At 36.6% G+C, this 19,384-nt stretch overlaps 1 protein-coding gene across 1 annotated transcript in view; it reads right to left on the bottom strand.

The window, feature by feature from the left end:
- BUB1 (BUB1 mitotic checkpoint serine/threonine kinase) overlaps positions 1 to 19,384 on the bottom strand; it is a 44,639-nt gene that overhangs the window by 24,959 nt on the left and 296 nt on the right. Inside the window, exons 2-10 of the mRNA XM_076000978.1 lie at positions 16,564 to 16,623; positions 16,344 to 16,482; positions 13,652 to 13,848; positions 11,111 to 11,154; positions 9,605 to 9,705; positions 7,867 to 7,919; positions 7,589 to 7,773; positions 5,912 to 6,063; positions 1,467 to 1,729 (exon numbers count right to left, since the gene is read on the bottom strand). Of these exons, the coding sequence (XP_075857093.1) occupies positions 1,467 to 1,729; positions 5,912 to 6,063; positions 7,589 to 7,773; positions 7,867 to 7,919; positions 9,605 to 9,705; positions 11,111 to 11,154; positions 13,652 to 13,848; positions 16,344 to 16,482; positions 16,564 to 16,623 (1,194 nt within the window). The remainder of the gene's footprint in view (positions 1 to 1,466; positions 1,730 to 5,911; positions 6,064 to 7,588; positions 7,774 to 7,866; positions 7,920 to 9,604; positions 9,706 to 11,110; positions 11,155 to 13,651; positions 13,849 to 16,343; positions 16,483 to 16,563; positions 16,624 to 19,384) is intronic.

Genomic DNA, 19,384 nt, shown 5'->3' with positions numbered 1-19,384 from the left:
GGAACTTCTTAGGTCTCTAGTGTATGTAAATCAAATGTTTTATTTTTCCTTTCAGCTTCTTTTCAAGAAAAAAATTCTCGCAGAGAAAGGTTAGGTACTAAAATATTTGTGTGACACAGTGATTACAGAGATAACAACCATCTCTATATGTAATAAGGCAGGACAATAGCTTCCCTCATTCAAATGATCACATTTATTACAGAAGCTAAAGGGTTCAACTCAGCTCCAGGTGCTGGGCACACACAGCTAACTGGAGTGGGATAGGGGAAGCACTGCTGTGCTTCAGCTATGCAGGACGCCTTTCTGGTGATTAGCCAGCAGCCACAGTGTAATGTCCTCCAGACTTTAAAACAATAGTTGTCAAGAAAGAAAAAATGGCACATGAACCATTTATATCACAGCTTGCTTTAGGTACACTTGAGGTAGTGGGCCTCCTGTGTCTATTTAATATTGTTAGAATTCCCTTAATGAACCCTTTTTTTTGAGACAGAGTCTCGCTTGTTGACCAGACTAGAGTGAGTGCCGTGGCGTCAGCCTAGCTCACAGCAACCTCAAACTCCTGGGCTCAAGCGATCCTTCTGCCTCAGCCTCCTCCCGAGTAGCTGGGACTACAGGCATGTGCCACCATGCCCGGCTAATTTTATATATATATATTAGTTGGACAATTAATTTCTTTCTATTTATAGTAGAGACGGGGTCTTGCTCTTGCTCAGGCCGGTTTCGAACTCCTGACCTTGAGCAATCCACCCGCCTCAGCCTCCCAGTGTGCTAGGATTACAGGCGTGAGCCACCGCGCTACCCTTAATGAACCCTTTTAAGATGTAAAGTATAAAGTGAAAAGCACTTTTAATTTTACAAACTCCTGTAAAAACATGAGTTAAAAAAGAGCTGAAGTGATTGAAGGTAAAAATTCAAATAAATCAAGTGATGTGACATTAATTATAATTTCTGAAATCTAGAAAAATCTCTCAAAATTGGGGGGAAAACCTCTAGTGCAGTACAGAGGTAAATTTTGGCATATAGAGTCATAGGTATTAATCCCAAACTGCTCCCTTAAGAAGACAGAAGGAATATAAGAAAACGCACCAAGTTAACTGCCTGTATAATAATAATCCCTGCAGGTATTAAGCCAAAGCCAGTAAACAAAGGCAATTTCAGTTCAACAGTTGTATATTTATCAGTTACAAACACATTGTTGAGTTTCAGGGTATTAAAATTTTTTACTTTGAGAGAAAAGTATAAAGTAAAACAAATACTATAAAAGAAGCAGTGAATAAGTTAAGTCTGAAGGACTGGGGGCAATGTTTTGTTAACTTGCTTTTTCAACAATATACCTATCTAAAAAATATTTTAAAAAGCAGGCGTTATTCATCTTTCACAGACTGCTCTTGATAATACAGGATATATAAAGAAGCTGACAGACGCCATTAACATCACTATCATCTCTAGGACTACTTTCAGCTTACCCAGGATCTCTTCTGGCCACTGCAAACACAGAATCTGTCACTGACTGGGCTGGTGTGAAAGGAACAGGAGGAGGTATGCTCTGGCTGATGGCTGGGGACACCAAAGATACAGGAATAGCATTTGTCTTAAGAGGATCAACAGGAGGTGCCTGTATTGGCTTCTCTCTTGTGTTCATTGAGCTCTGCTGATTGATGGCTGGAAGACATGGAGCTCTCAGTTCCTGCTGGGAGCCTACGCTTGGCCCCATACATGCTGGATTAACCTTTCATATTAAGCAAACAAATAAAAACAAAACCATGAAGTCCAGAACATTACTAATCAGGCATTATAGCTTTTCAAAGCATAGCATCTGCCTTCAGTAGACTCCTTTCCCCACAGAGTGTCCCCTTACCCTCTTCAGGTATTTTGACATGAACAGCCAACGACAAAAAAAGCACTCTACATAATGGATGCCTTGTAGCTTCTTAAACACAGACACAACTGGCAGCTCATATGTCTAACCACTGAAAAAACCAGCTTCTACAGTTGTATCAGTATTTAGGTATTGCATTATTTCTCTTTACTTAATTTTGGGAAAAGACCAACAAATCAAAGTTATCAAATGCTCATAATATTGTTCCTGCCATTAAAATATCCTCAGTGATCATTTTTTCTTTGAAGAATAGGAAACACAAATATAAACTGCAATAATAACTGTCACAAAAGCATGTCTCACAATCTCACAACAGGAAGGAATAACAAGCTTTTTATTTATTTTTTTATTTTTTTGAGACTGAGTTTCGTTTTGTCGCCCAGGCTAGAGTGCTGTGGTGTCAGTCTAGCTCACAGCAACCTCAAATTCCTGGGCTCAAGGGATTCTCCTGCCTTAGCACCCCAGGTAGCTGAGAATACAGGCACACGCCACCACACCTGGCTAATTTTTTTCTACTTTTAGTAGAGACGGATGTCCTCACTCTTGCTATGGCTGTCCTCTATCTTCTGAACTCAAGCAATCTTCCTGCCTCAGGATCCCAGAGTGCTGGATTATAGGCATGAACCACGGCATCTGGCCGACAAGCTCTTAATTTGAGATCTTTGCTTTGCTACTCACATCTAGGTAGGCTTGTAATTATATACATTAATGATACAAAGTTAAAAGATAGAGGAATTAATTCCTCACCATATGAAAGTATTCTTACAAATTGTTAAGATAAATACCAAATATATAGGGCAATAATAGTTATTTCACAGAAAAATGGACCAAATATAAAAAGTTCATCCTCACTTATCATCATAAAAGACAACTCAAAATGACCTATACCTTTTTCTTACCTATCCAATTAGTAAAGATTAAAAATAATCACAGTAATCAATTCTGAAGAAATATTTTGAACAATAATCAGAGATATTCCCTACCAGATATCAAAACATACAAGAAAGTTGAAGTAAACACACAATATGGAATGATCAAGAATAGATCTATTGACCAAAAGTATAGACATTTTAGAATTGTATCTTTTATATATATATAAATTTAATATGTAGTAAAGATATTTTTAATCAATGAGGAAAGACTAAGCTGGTCAATAAATGATTTAGGGACAACTGGTAAAACATTTGGAAAATATATCCTTATGCCACTCATACACAGAAATAAGTTCCATAAAGGGAGACTTCTAGTCAAAGACAGCGGCTTAAACATGTGCTTTATTAGCTGCTACTCCCTCTGAAAACCTCACCAAAATGACAGTAAAGGAATACTAACACCTAAAATAGCTGTGGAAGAGGCTAGGGATGATGTGTCCTTTATCTCTAGAAGTTCAGAAATCTACAATACTAGATACATCTAAGAATGGAAGTAAAGGTGGAGCTGAAAACAGGAACATGGTAAAAGTTAAGTCTGCCCAAAAAGCAGATTCTGAAACCCATTCTCACAGATGCATGCAGGACGTGATTCCCCATACCTGGCCTAGCAACAAACTGGGTTTCCTTCCTGGAGAAACAATCAAAAGGATTCAGGACTAGGGCTGAGGGTGATGGCAATAGATACTACACAAGAAACAAATAGACTGAGTCAAGCATCTTACTGAACACTGGGACCTCTGGCCCCTCTGCTTGGCTCCACAAATGCTAGCAGCCCAGGTATATGTTCTCATATCAAAAGGTTCTGCTCTTGGGAATCTATCTGACCAAAATAACAGACACCTCCCTGTGAAACTGGCTAGTCACCAAGCCCCATTCACACACTGACGGCTTCCAACTAGCCTTCTCAGCCTGCTCTTGGGTGAGGATACAGCAGAGATCACCAGACACCTCATGATAAGCTTTAAACATGAAGGGCAAAGACCAAAACAAATGACACATATGAACAGGAAATCAAGGATTCTGAGACAGGAAAAAAAAACAAAACACTAATATCCTCAGACTAAGAGGCAAGATACTATATTCACAAAACAAAAATAGGCAGCTATGGAAATGAACATACATAATAAAAAAGCAATGTCACTGATCCTAAAATTATATCAGAAATAAAAAAAGTTAATCAGAGGGCAATAAAAAGTCAAGGAAAATCTCCTAGAAATTTAGGGAAAAACAGACAAAGATAGAAAAAAGGTGAAAAAGTTAAGAAAATTAGATTAGTCCAGGATAGCCTAACAGAGAACATGTAGGGGAACAAATTATCAAAAACAAAAAACAAAACCCCAAGAAAATCCTCCAGAACTGCAAAACTAGAACATTCAAGTACTAAGGGTAATGGATTAAAAAAGATAAACACCAAGTATATCATGTCACAACACTGGGGGAAAAGCTGATCCTATACACCTCCAGAGAAAACAACAAAGTCACATTCAAAGAATCAAAAATCAGAACGACTGGGCTTCTCCACACCAAGAGTGGAAGCCAAAGACAACGGAGGAGTGCCTTCGAATATTCTGAAGGAACGAGTTCCTTCTGAGAACACTGTGCTCAGCCAAATTATTAACCAAGTGTACAGGTAGAATAAAGATGCTTTTACACATGCAACGGATCTCAAAAAACAAATCCCTCAAACAAGTTTTCTTTAAGAAAAAAAAAAAAAGCCACTGGAGACTGCACCTTCAAAATGGGGACAGTAAGGAGAAACAAAGGCATGGAAACCAAGAATATATCACAGGAGAGGAAGGAACCAGGAAGGAGAATTTCTTAATAATTTCTTGCAACTGTCCAGGGAAAACATAAATTATACAAGAAAAGAAATCCAAATAAATAAAACGACCCAATAGAAAAATGGACAAATCCATCAAAGCCAATTTAAAGAAAAAAAGATAAACAGCCACTACATATATTCAAGAAAAGTCCAAATTCAGTTGTAATTAGAGAAATTACAGTTAAGTGCTTGAAAACATTTAGTATATCTACTGTTAGTCAAGTGCATAAAAGAAACAGATAATTTTATATGCTATTAATGTGACTGCACAATGGTTAGTCTTTAGAGGGCAGACTATTTTAGGTGCATAAACTTCAAAGGCGGCAATTCTACTTCTATCTTTTCTAGAGAAATAATTCATATATACAAGAATCCTCATTGTAACATGATTTGCAATAGTTTCTACTGGATACATGCCCTTTTATAAGGTATGACAGAAAACTGTACTGCAAGTAGAATGAGTTAGATCTCTATGCAATAATAATGAAAGATCTGCAAGATGTGTTAGGTAGAAAAAGCAGAAAATAAGTCTTATTTATGCAGAAACTTCAATTGTATTCATATTTATGCATGTTCATGCACAGTAAAAATCTGGAAGAATATAAACAACAGCAATAAAGATATACAAATACACACATCTATATATACATAGACACACCTTTCACTCAATTTTTTAAAAACCATCATATAGTCACATGTTCTTATAATTATCAAAATATATAAGAAAATAGGATGTTTTATCTTCATGGTATTCCATGTCATAGACATATACCATGTGTAAGATTATGCAACCATGACACAGATTAAATTAATTTATTCCCAATCTCCCCGTCCACTAAACACTTCTTGTAAAACAATCAAGAAAATATATGTGGCTATAACACACTCACTACCTTTCCCTCTTTCCAACATGAAATGGCAAACAGAAAATACATCTAGATGACAAATTAATGAAAGTATTATATTCAAATTTTCACTACGTAATACACCACTATTGTACAAAAAAACAGAAAAAAGACTTTATTAAATAATTAACATATGAATACCCAAACTTGTACACTATATACACTTATCTATTTTCTGTTTTGTAACTTCCTTTCTCTCATTCACATTTTGAACATTTACCTGCATCAAATTATGTTAAAATTTGAGAAAGTTCCTATTTAAATTAAGATCAGAATTAACTCTAAAAATAGTGCAAAGAACACTGCAATTGCAATCAACATTGCAATTACTGTTGCTGGGCATAGGATGCCTCAGTGAAGAGCATGTACATACCTCAGATCTTTCCTGGATAGCAGGCAGGTCCTCATGGGATGTTTCTACCACTTTATGCAACTTCTTATGAAGTTCATCCATTTTCTGTTTTAATAGTTGTTCTTCAAAAGCATTTGCTTCTTTCCTTTTCATATAATGTCTATCTTCATTTACTTTAGGAAAGATAAAGAATGGATTGCATGCAAAACTTAAATTCGGATAATCAGAGGAATACATGCAAAATTGAGAAAAGATTATATTTTAAGAGGACAATTTTTTGTATTAGTGTTAGGTTTTAGAACTGAAACCTGTATTATCTTTTTTTTTTTTTTTTTGAGACAGAGTCTCGCTTTGTTGCCCAGGCTAGAGTGAGTGCCGTGGCGTCAGCCTAGCTCACAGCAACCTCAAACTCCTGGCTCAAGCAATCCTCCTGCTTCAGCCTCCCAAGTAGCTGGGACTACAGGCATGCGCCACCATGCCCGGCTAATTTTTTGTATATATTAGTTAGCCAATTAATTTCTTTCTATTTCTAGTAGAGACGGGGTCTTGCTCTTGCTCAGGCTGGTTTCGAACTCCTGACCTCGGGCAATCCGCCCGCCTCGGCCTCCCAGAGAGCTAGGATTACAGGCGTGAGCCACCGCGCCCGGCCTGTATTATCTTTTAATTATAATTTTTTACCTGCCCCCAATATGGTTATTATTAAGTTCAGGGCATGTAAGTTATTTAAAAAAATTTGTTGATCAACAATACTTGGTAATAGCACAGTATAATACTAAACACTTCTTGTAAAACAATTATGACTGTGTAAATCATTTGAAAATGATTTTTCACTTTTAGTTTTTAAAAGATATAAATTTCTAGGGACTTTGTAAAAAGTAAATGGTACTAAAGTGTCAGGGCATCAAGTATACTGTGGTCAGCCTCACTTCCAGTAAGTGGTCAACAGAACTATAGCACAGACAATTCAGAGTCTAGCTAGAGGCTGCAGGTCACAGAGTATGAAAGAAAAATGCATCTAGGCCGAGCACAAAATGGGTCCTCCATTGAGTGTTAACTGTTTTTTCTGTTGACAAATGAATATGAAAAGTAATAAAAAAGAAAGGCTCAGAGAGTGGCTATAGTCCAAATAATTTGGACTAAAAAGCCCTGAGTGGAACAAAGGTTCATTTTCCTCTCTCTAAGGCCCATGTTGTTACAGCAAAGCCAAGTGCAAACACTGGTGTTAAGGCACACGGCTTTCCCTGTGAGGAACAAAACTTGATCCACAAATAACATGGCACTTTGACCAGAGAACTCCTGAATGTTTTATTTGTATTAATAGTTGGTGCTGATCTTGGAAAAGCTCGTCTGAATTTCAGTTCCTAACTTAATCCTTTTACAGTACAAATAACTTACAGGTTTAGAATCACTATATACAGATCTATTTCACCAAAGCTAAGGTGACACTGGTATAGATATTTACATTAGTGCTCTTTCAACTATGAGCTTTGCAGTCAAGACATCGATTTAGTACTTGGACAAACATGGCTGCTACAACTAGTGTTTAACAAAGGTTTCTAGACTTTTGATAAGTTGAGCTGGAGCCTTTTTTTTGCAGTCTTTCAGCATAGTCAATTATTTGATAAAAAATATAATTACTAAAAGATGAAGATATTTTAAGTGACATAAGAATAACTCAAAATATAAGATTGCAAGTACCCCATTGCTCATGCTTTCTCCGTTGATTATATTTCTGGGCTCTTAGTTCTTCAAAGGAAAATTCTGACTCTCCACGAATAAGCTTCTCCTTGCAATACATAACAACCTGCTGAACATCAGCTTTGGCTGCCAAAGACGAGTGCGCAGAATATTCTGATTTAGAAATCATGATCACCCTTTGTTCTCTATAATAGGGAAAAATACTTTATTTATAACACTGTACTGAAGTAGCACTTGAAGGAAACTAGGTATTAGATTAATATATCGATGGTACTTGCATATTTGACTCTTTATCACAAGCTGAAGATATCACTCCAGAAAGTTCTGAACCCTAAAAGACAGAAAACAAACATGAGCATTCACTTATCTGAGAAGAAACTTTCACCTAAATTACTTCACAAAACAGTATGAAAATGCTTGAGAGAATAGACATCTTTTAATCTCAACCAGATTTGTATATGTTCTTTACATCAGTTAATATCTGGAGCTTTAATTTTCATCATTAACCTTACAGTAACTATTGTAACAATTCAGTAAGAAAGTGGGGGGGAAAAAAGCCCTACTCAGTAGTAGAGAAGAGCCCTGTCCAGGGTGGGGAACCTGTGGCCTTGGGGCCACATGTGGCCTTTTGGATCCTTGAGTTCAGCCTTTTGACTGAACCCAAATTTTACAGAACAAATCTTTTTGTTCTGTGAAGTTTGTATTTGGTCAAGGGTCCACACTTGGGGATCAAGAGGGCCACACGTGGCTTTGAGGCCACAGGTTCCCCACCCCTGCAGGAGTTCCCAATGCTAGCATTGATTCACTAAATAAATATTTACTGAGCGAGGTCTCCTCTATGTCATGCCCTGAGCTAGGTCTGGGGAATATGACTACAAGCAAGACCCATCTCTGCTATCTAAAAACTTAGGGCAATAGGAAGCAACGAGGCTGCCAAACATGGATATGATGTAAATGGGAACCGTTTGTACTATCTATCAAAGTTAGAAATGAATATTTTACTTCTAATAATGTGTTACATTAATAAAACCAGCATGTGTGTACTAAGACAGAGGCATTTGCATAGAATTCGGCTCCAGGGAGGTCCTTGGCAAACTCTGAAAGAGCACCTGTACTATGAGGGAAAAGATGCTGGGAAACCTGAGGCTGAAGGAAGGAGAGACTTGAGCATTTTTACATGTTGATAAGCCACTGGGACAGAAGAGGTCTCAACAGGGCAAAAATCTTGATGAGAATGAAGACAAGCACAGGTGGAAGGCTATCTCTTCCCACTGGAATGGCATGGAAGAAGGATGTAGTTAAATTTATTGGTTGGTGGCAGAAAATTGACAGATGTCATCTGTTGGCTTCTGCTGTTTCTGAAATAGTATTTTGCTAGCTCCTGAGAAAATAGAAGGCTAGAAGAAGTAGCTAGGTCCCAAGTTTGAGGAGAGTGAAATGAAATTTTAAATCAGTATAACTTGGCACAAAAGAGTGGACTGGGAAACACAAGAGATATATAAAACATAAAGAGAGAACTAGGACACTGCAAGCAAGTCCCAGTACCTGGGAGTATCAGAGCTCTAATGGAGGTTACAGCCACCAATGTTTGAGGCTCTAAGTTTGTTTTTTTTTTTTTTTTTAAGGTCATGACACACATGGATGAGGCTCTAAGTTTTTTAAGCAGACTCAGGAGCCTCCAGTTGGGTGTGATCCAAGGTAGGGATTTCCTGAACCTGTGCAGAGAGGCCAGCAGAACAGAGGAAAGGATATTGGTAGGAGAAGCTGCTGGGGGCAGTGCAGACAGGAGATTGTGTGGTGGGGGTCTCTAGGTCAGACAACAAGATATATTTGAGGTGAGCAGTGGGAGAGGAAAACAGGTCCAAGAAGTTGCCACAGAGCAGGTGGTTGACATGAAGGTTAGAGTCATGAGAGACAAGTGAAAGAAATGAGATGTCAAAGTGCATGTAGAGGGAAGTCAGGATGGCTGTTCAATTCCATTCACAGTTTCCATATACCAATGGATATCACTGTTACCTGATTCTTAGAAACACAGGCCAAGTTGTTTCCTGGATTTGATTTTGATGTTATTATTTGGTTTAAAACCTGAGCATTATGCAGAGGTTCTGAGGTTCTACCTATGAGGGAAGAGAGGAAGAAATAAGAAATAGGGTAAAACCAAATTAAATAAAATTATTTCATATAATAAAGTCCCCTGATCTTTCAGTAGGTAGCATAAGAAATATATCAACTTATTCACATTCTCAGAAATTATAACTAAAACATTATTTATTTATTTATGGAAATAGGGTCTTGCTCTGTTGCCTGGCTAGAGTGCAATGGCATCATCACAGCTCACTACCACCTCAAACTCCTGGGCTAAAGTGATCCGCCTGCCTCAGACTCCCAGGTAGCTGGGACTACTGGTGTGTGCCACCAGGCCTGGCTTTTTTTTTTTTTTTTTTTTGTAGAGATGGGTTCTTGCTATGCTGCTCAGGCTGGTCTCAAACTCCTGGCCTCAAGTGATCCTCCTACCTTGGCCTCCCAAAATGCTAGGATTACTGGCATGAGCCGCTGCACCCATCATTAAAACATTTTTTAGATAAGTATTACAGAGATAATTTTCTTAGCAATTCAAAATGCCCAAGAAAGTACCCAAAAGAAATGTAAAACCTAACTAGTTATTTTAAACAACACAATAGGATATTCAACGTTTATTGCTGAAATGTGATTTTTATTTCTAAGAAAAAAATGGCTACATTCCTTTAAAAGTTACATTAACCACATTTGATTCAATTCAAAACAGATGGAGTCCAGAGTTAGCACTGTCCTCTGTTTTAGGCAATTTTGATTTCTTTTTTTTTTTTTTTTAGAAATAGGGTCTTGCTCTGTCACCCAGGCTGGAGTGTAGTACACGATCATAGAATTTCTGGGCTCAAGCATCCTCCAGCCTCGGCCTCCTGAATATTTTTTAATCCAAGAAATACAGTGAAATTATCAAGCTTTTCTTACAGGTTTGTTTGCATTGGTTCATTCATTTGTTTTTTTGAGATAGGGTCTCACTCTGTAACCCAGGCTGGAGTGCAGTGGCATGATCATAGTTCAGTGAAGCCTTGGACTCCTACACAGGCTTAAGCAATTCTGCCTCAGACACCCAAAGGTCTGGGACTACAGGTGCATGCCACCATGACTGACTAATTTTATTATTTTTTTCGTAGAGACAGGTTCTTGCTATGTTGCCCAGGCTGGTCTGGAACTCAAGCAATCCTCCTCCCTAGGCCTCCCAAAGTGCTGGGATTATAGGTGTGAGCCACCATGCCTGGCTATTTGCTCTTTTAAAGTGCTAAGACAAAGCCCTTACTCTCCAGGGCTATCTAAGTGGGTATTACGATTATGATAGTGCTTTCCCTATTATCTGAGACAGTAGTACAATTTGGTTTTCATTAAATACTAGATGGATTTTTTTTAAAAGAAAAAAAAAAGCAGTACAAATCAAAGACTAAATTATCAACAATTTAGACATTTCAGAAAGCTTTATTTTACCTTGAGCAGGCAAATGGGTTTCAGTAAGGCGTGTCTGAAATAACCTAAATGATAGCAGAAAGGATATCACTATAGATTATAAATTTATGGTTTAATACATATCTACATTAGAATGGAAACTAAATACCATAGACAGCTTATTATAAGCTAGTAAAGACCAAGGTCAAGAGAGAATGTAGAAGGTGAATTTTCGAGTTGCTTCAAAATTTAAAAAATAAAATTCTAGAAATATCTTCCTATTTAAACAACCCTCTTAAAAAATTCCACCTCTTGACTAGTTTATGTCAGTATTTCTCAAATTTATATAATAAATGCACCCTTTTCCTCTAGTTCTACAAATGTTCCTCTATGTACTAGTTCTACAAATGTTCTTATGTAGGATGTTTGACCTCCTATTTTAGGTGTTTTATACCTTTGGGACATAATGAATATATTCGGAAGAAAGAAGTGAAAGTATACAAGTACTTAGACTACTGCTTCAATGGGCAGATATATTATTGCTCACCCTTTGTGAGAACTTCTCAAATATGTCATTTCATGGCCCCTTTGCACATCAACTCTATCTGTCCAGTAATGTGCAACTCCCAAGCTTAACATTTTCAGGTGACACAAGCCAAAGAGCACACTATAAAGAGACTAAAAGATGTACAACCAAATGCTAAACCTTGTTGGCTCACAATTCAAACAAACCAATGGTAAAAAAAATCAATTTTACATGATGAGGAAAGATTGAAAATTAGATGATATTTAAAAATTATTGTTAATTTTGTTAGGTGTTATAAAGTAAAATAAAATCTTAAGCCTCCTCTCCTAACCAACTGAATGGACCCCTCTTGGTCAAGGGGACCCCAGAAAAACCTTAAAGCTCAGTTGCTGGCCCTGAGAAGGGAGGTCCGACATCAGACATGCCTAGTTGCACCCTGTCTTTTTTGGAGTTACTTTTTGTAACAATAAGATACAAAATCATTACAAGTCTAAGGGCCATGTAAGGCAAAGGTTAATCCATACCCACTGGTCATCAATTTATTTAGCACATCACTTGAGTCTTGGTATATGACTGGTGGCTTGTCAATGATTAGACTTCCTTATCTTAAAACATTCCTTATCTTAAAACATGCCTTTAGACAAAGCTTCATTTCTTTAACCAATTATAAATTAAAGAATCTTTAAACCCACCTACAACCTGTAAGCCCCTGTTTTGAAATGTTCTGCCTTTTCAGGCCAAGCCAATGTATGCCTTCCATATATCGATTTATGACTTTACATGTAATTCCTGGGTCCCTGGAATGTATAAAACCAAACTGTACCCCAAACATTGTGGGACCACTTGCTCAAGGCTCATTGGGCATGGATCTACAGGCCATGGTTGCATATATTTAGCTGAATAAACCTCTTTAAATTACTTTGCAGAATTTGGGTTTTTTTCCATTAACAGCGTGATTATGGAATAAGGTTGTATAAGAAATGAGCTTTCAGAGATGTTCATGGTAGTGTTTGAGGTAAAATATTTTTGCTGTTTTGGATTTGTTTTAAAATTCCTCAGCATAGAAAACATATAACCCAATGTTAATAATTATTAAAAGTAGGTGGTCGATAAATGGAGGTTCATTATACTAATTTTTCTCTTTTTAATGTATGTTTGGAAATTCTCATAACAGAGTTTTAAAAAAAGCATGAGTACTATAGCAAAGTTGAAAATGAATATATTAAAGGCTGACGAGGAGTACAGTGGATAATGAGTCTCAAATTCTAATGAGAGGGTGAAAGTAAAAAAGTAGTATAACCTTTGAGTAGGCAGTTGGTTTATATGCACCACAACCCTAAAAACTCTTTATACATCCGTTGACTGAACAGTTTCAATTGAGAATCTATCAGCAGGAACTAAATAAAAATAGGAAATATATTTTAAAATACTTTTATGATAAAGGAAAAAGACTTTGACATAAGCTGCATATGTAAACACATGCTGCACATTACAGTATGCCTACAATCCTGTAATAAGCTGCGAAAAGGTTTCTTTTGCTTCTTTAGTTTTCTGAATTTTCAAAATTCTCTAAATGAGGCATATTTAATCACAGAAAAAGTAAAAAATTGTGAACACCAAGTTATTCATTAAAATATTCATCATGGTCTTCTTTACAAAAATCAAAATGTTATAAACAACTTAAATATCCAGTTGGAGAGTGGTTAAATTATGACATAACTCTGTGACAGATTTCATAACCACTTCAGAATTAGTTCATAACTTAAGAGAAGTATTAAGCTTGATATATATTATGAGACATACAGTATGATTTATAGTTAAAATATACAAACACAAAGACACACATAGACATAGGAAAAGATAACAGAAGGAAATACACCAAAATGTTAGTAGTAATATCTCTGGGAAGTTTCTTTTTCTTTATACTATACTGTATTATCCACATTTTCAATAACGAGGAGGACTTCCATGTACAAATAGATAATATACTTTTTAAGAGAAAAAGTTATATTTCAAAGCAGGAAATACTTCAAAGCAGAGTTTTGTTTTGAAACTACCTGTACTGTTGTTGCAGTAGCTCTCTAGGTTCAGCTTGGTTTTGAATTCCTCTCCGAAAAACGGCACTGGCATGCTGCAGCTCTCCCTGAGCTTCTAGATGCTCTGCCCAGGCGATGTACAGAAGGGATGACTGGGTTCCGATCCCATGGTTGTACAGAAACTCAAAAAACTGATGAAGGTCGCTGTTGTACTCAGCCTACAGGAACCCAAAGCAAAAAGACATACAAACAATAAAATTGCTAGCCTAGCTCTGGCCAAGTCCCGCTGGAATTCAATGTTCCTTTTGTCTTCATGGAGGTTTCACAGTATAGTGTGTAAGGGAAGGCATGTGTGGTTCTCTGATGGCAAACCTAAAAGTTAGGCTCATTCATTTCCTTGACATTCAATGTCCCCACACTATTACCCATACTATTTCCTAAGATGGTGGGGTCTATATTGTCTAATTATGTAAATTATTACATTTGCCTTAATCTGAGATTGCTCCATCAAGTTCCATGGAATGCCTCTTATCGTAACTGTTTTGTAATTTAGAGAAGAAATTCACATTTACCTTATCTACTCCACTGATTTCATTATGCCCCTGTGCCTTTACTTACAGATTTAAGAGTCCCAACCTTTTAAAGCCTAACCTAAGATGGTCATTTCCTTTTAGTAATAAATTTAGTTTCTGAGAGTTAAAATTTTCTTAATGAATCACAATGAATTTAATATACTCCCAGTAACCCTCAGTGCCTGCTTATCCTCCCCCCCCCAAAATACTTCTCATCCACAAACTTTCTTATAATTCAATGGTTTCTATCTTGTGCTGCAACATATGCAGATTTGATACACAGAGGAAGATTTTAAAATGTAATCACTGACTGCACAATACAGAAGCCAAAGATTCTAAAATACAGATCACTGGCCATACAACTTTTAAAATTTTATGACTGGTATAACATTGTAAAATATAGTCATGTGCCGCATAAAAATGTTTTGGTCAACAAAGACCACATATATGATGGGGGGGTCCTATAAGATTATAATGGAGCTGAAAAATTCCTATTGTCTAGTGATGTCAAAGCTGTTCTAATGTTGTAGCTGAATGCATTAATCACATGTTTGTGGTGGTGCTGGTGTAAACAACCTTACTGCACTGCCAGTCATATAAGGGTATAGCACATATAATTATGTGTAGTACAGAATACTTGATAATAAATGACTATATAACTTATTTATAGGTTTACTATATTATACTTTTATATCATTAGAGTATATTCTTTCTATTTGTAAAAAAAAAAAAGTTACCATAAAACAAACTCAGGCAGGTCCTTCGGGAGGCATTCCAGAAAAGGGCATTATTATCATAGGAGATGATAGCCCATGTGTTAGGCCATGCCCTTGAAGACCTTCCAGTGGGACAAGATGTGGAGGTAGAAGACAGTGATAATCATGATCATAATCTTGGATGTAGGCCTAAGCTAATGTGCAAGTTTGTGTCTTAGTTTTTAACAAAGTTTAAAAAAAAATTAAATAGATAATAGCTTATAGAATAGGATATAAAGAAACTTTTTATACAGCTGTACAATGTATCTATGTTTTAAGCTAAGTTTATTACAAATAGTCAAAAAGTTAAAAAGATTAAAAAGTTTATAAACTAAAAATGTTACAGTAAGCTAAGGTTAGTTTATTACTGAAGAAAGAAATTTTTTTACACATTTAGTGTAGATTAAGTATACAATGTTTCTAAAGTCTATGCTAGTATACCTTAGTGTCCTAGGCCTTCACATTCACAGACTCATCTAGAGCAACTTCTAGTCCTATAAACTCCATTAATATGAAGTACACTATACAGGTATGTCATTTTTTATCTTTTATCCTGTATTTTTACTGTACCTTTTCTATATTCAGATACACAAGTACTTACATAATTGCCTACAGTATTCAGTACAGTAACTTGCTGTACAGGTTTTTACCCTAGGAGCAACAGGCTATACCATATAAACCTAGGTGTATAGTCGGCTTTACCACCTAGGTTCATGTAAGTACACTATGATGTTCACATAATAAAACTGCCCAATGATGCATTTCTCAGAATGTGTCCCCTCTGTTAAGCAATGCATGACTGTAATAAAAACCAATTTGAATTCTCCTCAGCATCAAAGGTGTATTGATGTATTTCTCAGATTGTATCCACCATGTTGTGATTCATGACTATATATATTTGGTCTCTGTCCCTGAGTTATATGTGCCACTCAAGCAAATTAATTGAACCCAAAGAGGGGGCTGTGGGAACCCTGCTTTATAGCCAGTCAGAATCACACAAAAAACAACCCAGGGCCTGCTACTGGCATTGGCAGAGTAGTCTTGTGGGACCAAGTCCTCAACCTGTGGAATCTGACACTATCTCCAGGTAGATAGTGTCAGAATTGAATAGGAGGATATTCTGCTGGTGCCTGGTGCAGAACTGATTGATTGGTTGCTGGTGGGGAGAAATCCCCACACACTTCTTGGTGAACAGAGGTCACAGAAATCTTCTGTGTTATTGAGTAAGAGAACAGAAAAAAAGTTTGTTTTTCCTCTTTATATCCTCAGAATTGGAAACAAAGAATTAAAATAAAAGATAGTTTAAAATGATCTTATGATCTAGGGGAAAGAAGCAAAAGTACAACATGATTATAGATTTAATTATACATGTGAAAGTATACTTACAAATTTTAAACAATAATTGATGAATCTTGGGTCATTGTGGTATCTCTTCTTATCTAAAAACTCCTTCATTAAATGTTCTAATAAAGTTGTCAAGTATTCTTTATTCTCAGGAAAATTCTCTTCTACCCACTGCATGTAGCTAGAAAAATAAGAATAATGTTAATTTTCCATAGAGCAGCATATAGTTTGTTTAAAGGAATAAAATAAACTAAATGCTAACCTTTCCCATTCACCAAGTGGGTCATCACCCTTGTAGCTCTGCATATGGGCTTCAAACATTCTAGAACAAAGAAAATTATACACAAGGGATATTAGGGATAATTCCTTACAGTAAAACTTATTTATATACATATTTTATATTTATATATATTTTAAGGTATATAAATTACATCTTAAATATCAATCCAAATGCTATATAGAATTTAAAGGGCATTCACTCAGAAGTAGTCAGAAAACTCAGAAGTAGTCAGTGTTTTTCCAGAAGAAAGTCAGTCCCCAGCTCTATCCCCAAGAATCTTCTTCTCCTCTCACTGATCTCCAATGTCACTATCACCATAAGGGGCAGCATCCAGAAGTTTGCTGCCCCTCCTCCTAATAGTGGGACCCATGTGTGGCACTGACTCAGACCTCTGCTCTTGCTCCCCAGGAGCATGGCTGAGCCATGGCTGGAACAGGGTTTTTAAAGAGGGGTTGTAACGAAGTGTGAGATAAGCCCAGAGTACCAGAAATTGGAGTTTCCAGATACAGCTTTCCTGGCCTCAGTATAATACAATGTCCCTAAGGAAGAACACATGATGGCAGTGCTGAGAAATCAGCCCCTAACAGTGCCCAGAGAACTCTGCTTCCCCTACTTCCACATACCCAAGCACAGCTTAGAAAAACCAACCAGGAAAAGTAAAATCTCCATGGAAGCTCAGGTGCCAGAAGGATAAACAAACAAAAGGAAACATGTAAAATAATGTCAGTTTACATTAAGTACTTAAAAAACAAAGCAAAGCAAAGCAAAACAAAACATGAGAAGGGTCAGAGCAGTAACAGTTACTATTTTTACATAGGGTGGTGAGGGAAGGCCTGCCTCTCAGAGGGGATGGCATGTGATCAGTGCCAGACAGCCATGTAGCTATCTGGGAGAAATGGTCAAGGCCGAGAGAACTTCAGAAACTGGACTGTTTCAGGAACAGAAAGAAAACCAGTGTGATTTAAGTGTGATAAGCAATGGAAAACAGGGATGACAAGATCTAATTTGCATTTTAAAACATCAGTAGGGGAGGGGTGAGAAGTGGGAAACCAGCTCAGAAGCTTTGGGGAGTCCCAGAGACAGGGTGGTGAGGTGGACCAGGGTGGGAACAGCACTTGGGAGCAATTTGGGAAAAGATACAATGGGCTTCCTGAAGAGATTGCATACCAGGTATAAGAATTAAGTTCAGGAAGACTCCTAGGTTCTCCGAGAAATTACAAGTTTTGGTTTTGAAAAAAATGATTTAAAAAGCAATACTTCTTGTTATCACATCAATATACAAATGAAATCAATGTTTCTTATGACTCAAAGAACAGCTAAAGACAACTATATGTAAATAAAAGCTTCTACAAGTCAAATTGACAAAACAAACAAACAAAACGAGTCAAAAGAGAAATGAAAAATTGGAAAAACAAAAGATCTTCCAGAAATTGAGGGAAAAGTCATCAACCCAACTTTTAAAAATGAGCAAAGGGCATAAAAAAACATTTCACAGAAAAATATACATGGCTCTCAAACATGAAAAGATGTTCAACCTCTCTCATAAGATAAATTTACCTGAGATACAATTTCTCATCCATCAGATTGGCAAAAATAAGAATTGTGACTGTGTAGGTGCAACAATAGGAAGCAAGCTCTCTAACATATCTTGCTTGCAGGTGAAAGTGCACTCAATTCCAACCAAGGCAATTGGCAGTAAATAGGAGCCAGATTTGCTTTTGATCCAATAAAATCACCTTTGAGAATCTAAAAGACAGATATGAGTGTATGTGTAAAATGCCATATGTGCAAGATTTTTCACTGAGGTACTATTTATAATAGCAAAAGATTGTCAACAACCTGTGTCCATCAATAGAGGACTATTTGGATCAATTGTGGTGTATGAAATAGTATGCAGTTGTTAAAGAATGAGAGAGAGCTTTATGTATTGATTGATTTACAAATCCAATAAAGAAAAATGGTTACATATGAAGGGGTAGGAGGAGAGTAGACAGGTATCAGAGTTCTTGATGAATACTTTTCTAAATCTTTTTTTAACCATATAAATGTATTACTTTTAAAAATTAAAAAAATTGCTTCTAAATTTTGAATCTCTCTCATGCCTCTAGCAGAGGGATAAATCTCTGTCAGAGCCTTTTTCTCAAAATATGTGTAATAGGCCTTCCCAAGGTAAACATTTCATGTTCTAATAGCAACCAATTTTCCCTAGTAAAATGGCCTAAATGCACTGTAAGTTGATAAAACACCCAGTTCATTAAAGCAAATTAATCTTAGAAAGTCAACAAAAGATGAGAATGATCTAATTTCCCTTTAAAAATGGGATGGGGGACTTCCAAAAGAACATAGTTGCTGGCTAGGTTGAAGGCCAAGGAAGAAGTAGTAAAGCAAATAGATACTTGTTTTGACTGTGTGTAACAACCTCAGTCTTCTGATCCCAAAGAAGTGATAAAACTAACCAGTTTCACTTCCTGCCACATATGACCTAATTGTTTTAAAAAACTTTTTAATCAGTCAAATCACTTAAGTCAAACGCGTGGGAACTTTAAAAACTGTGAGCAGGCTGGCACAAATGACTCAACAATAATCAAAGCTTTTTTTTTTTTTTTCTTAAAGTGCACTGCATTCAAGGACGTTTAAAAAGTAACGGTGGGATTATGGGTAAGACAGCAATTTTTAATTCTCTCCCTACGGTAGTAGAACTTTTTAATAAGTGACTTTTGAAAATTTCTCATAAAACACAAGGTTTAGTTTTTGGTTGGGTCGGACTTTTTTCTCCCACAACAGCGACCGTCCACAGGGGGTT

The sequence above is a fragment of the Microcebus murinus genome, chromosome 3 (genome assembly GCF_040939455.1).
Source record: "Microcebus murinus isolate Inina chromosome 3, M.murinus_Inina_mat1.0, whole genome shotgun sequence".
NCBI lineage: Eukaryota > Metazoa > Chordata > Mammalia > Primates > Cheirogaleidae > Microcebus > Microcebus murinus.
This window is presented reverse-complemented; position numbering and strand designations above follow the sequence as displayed.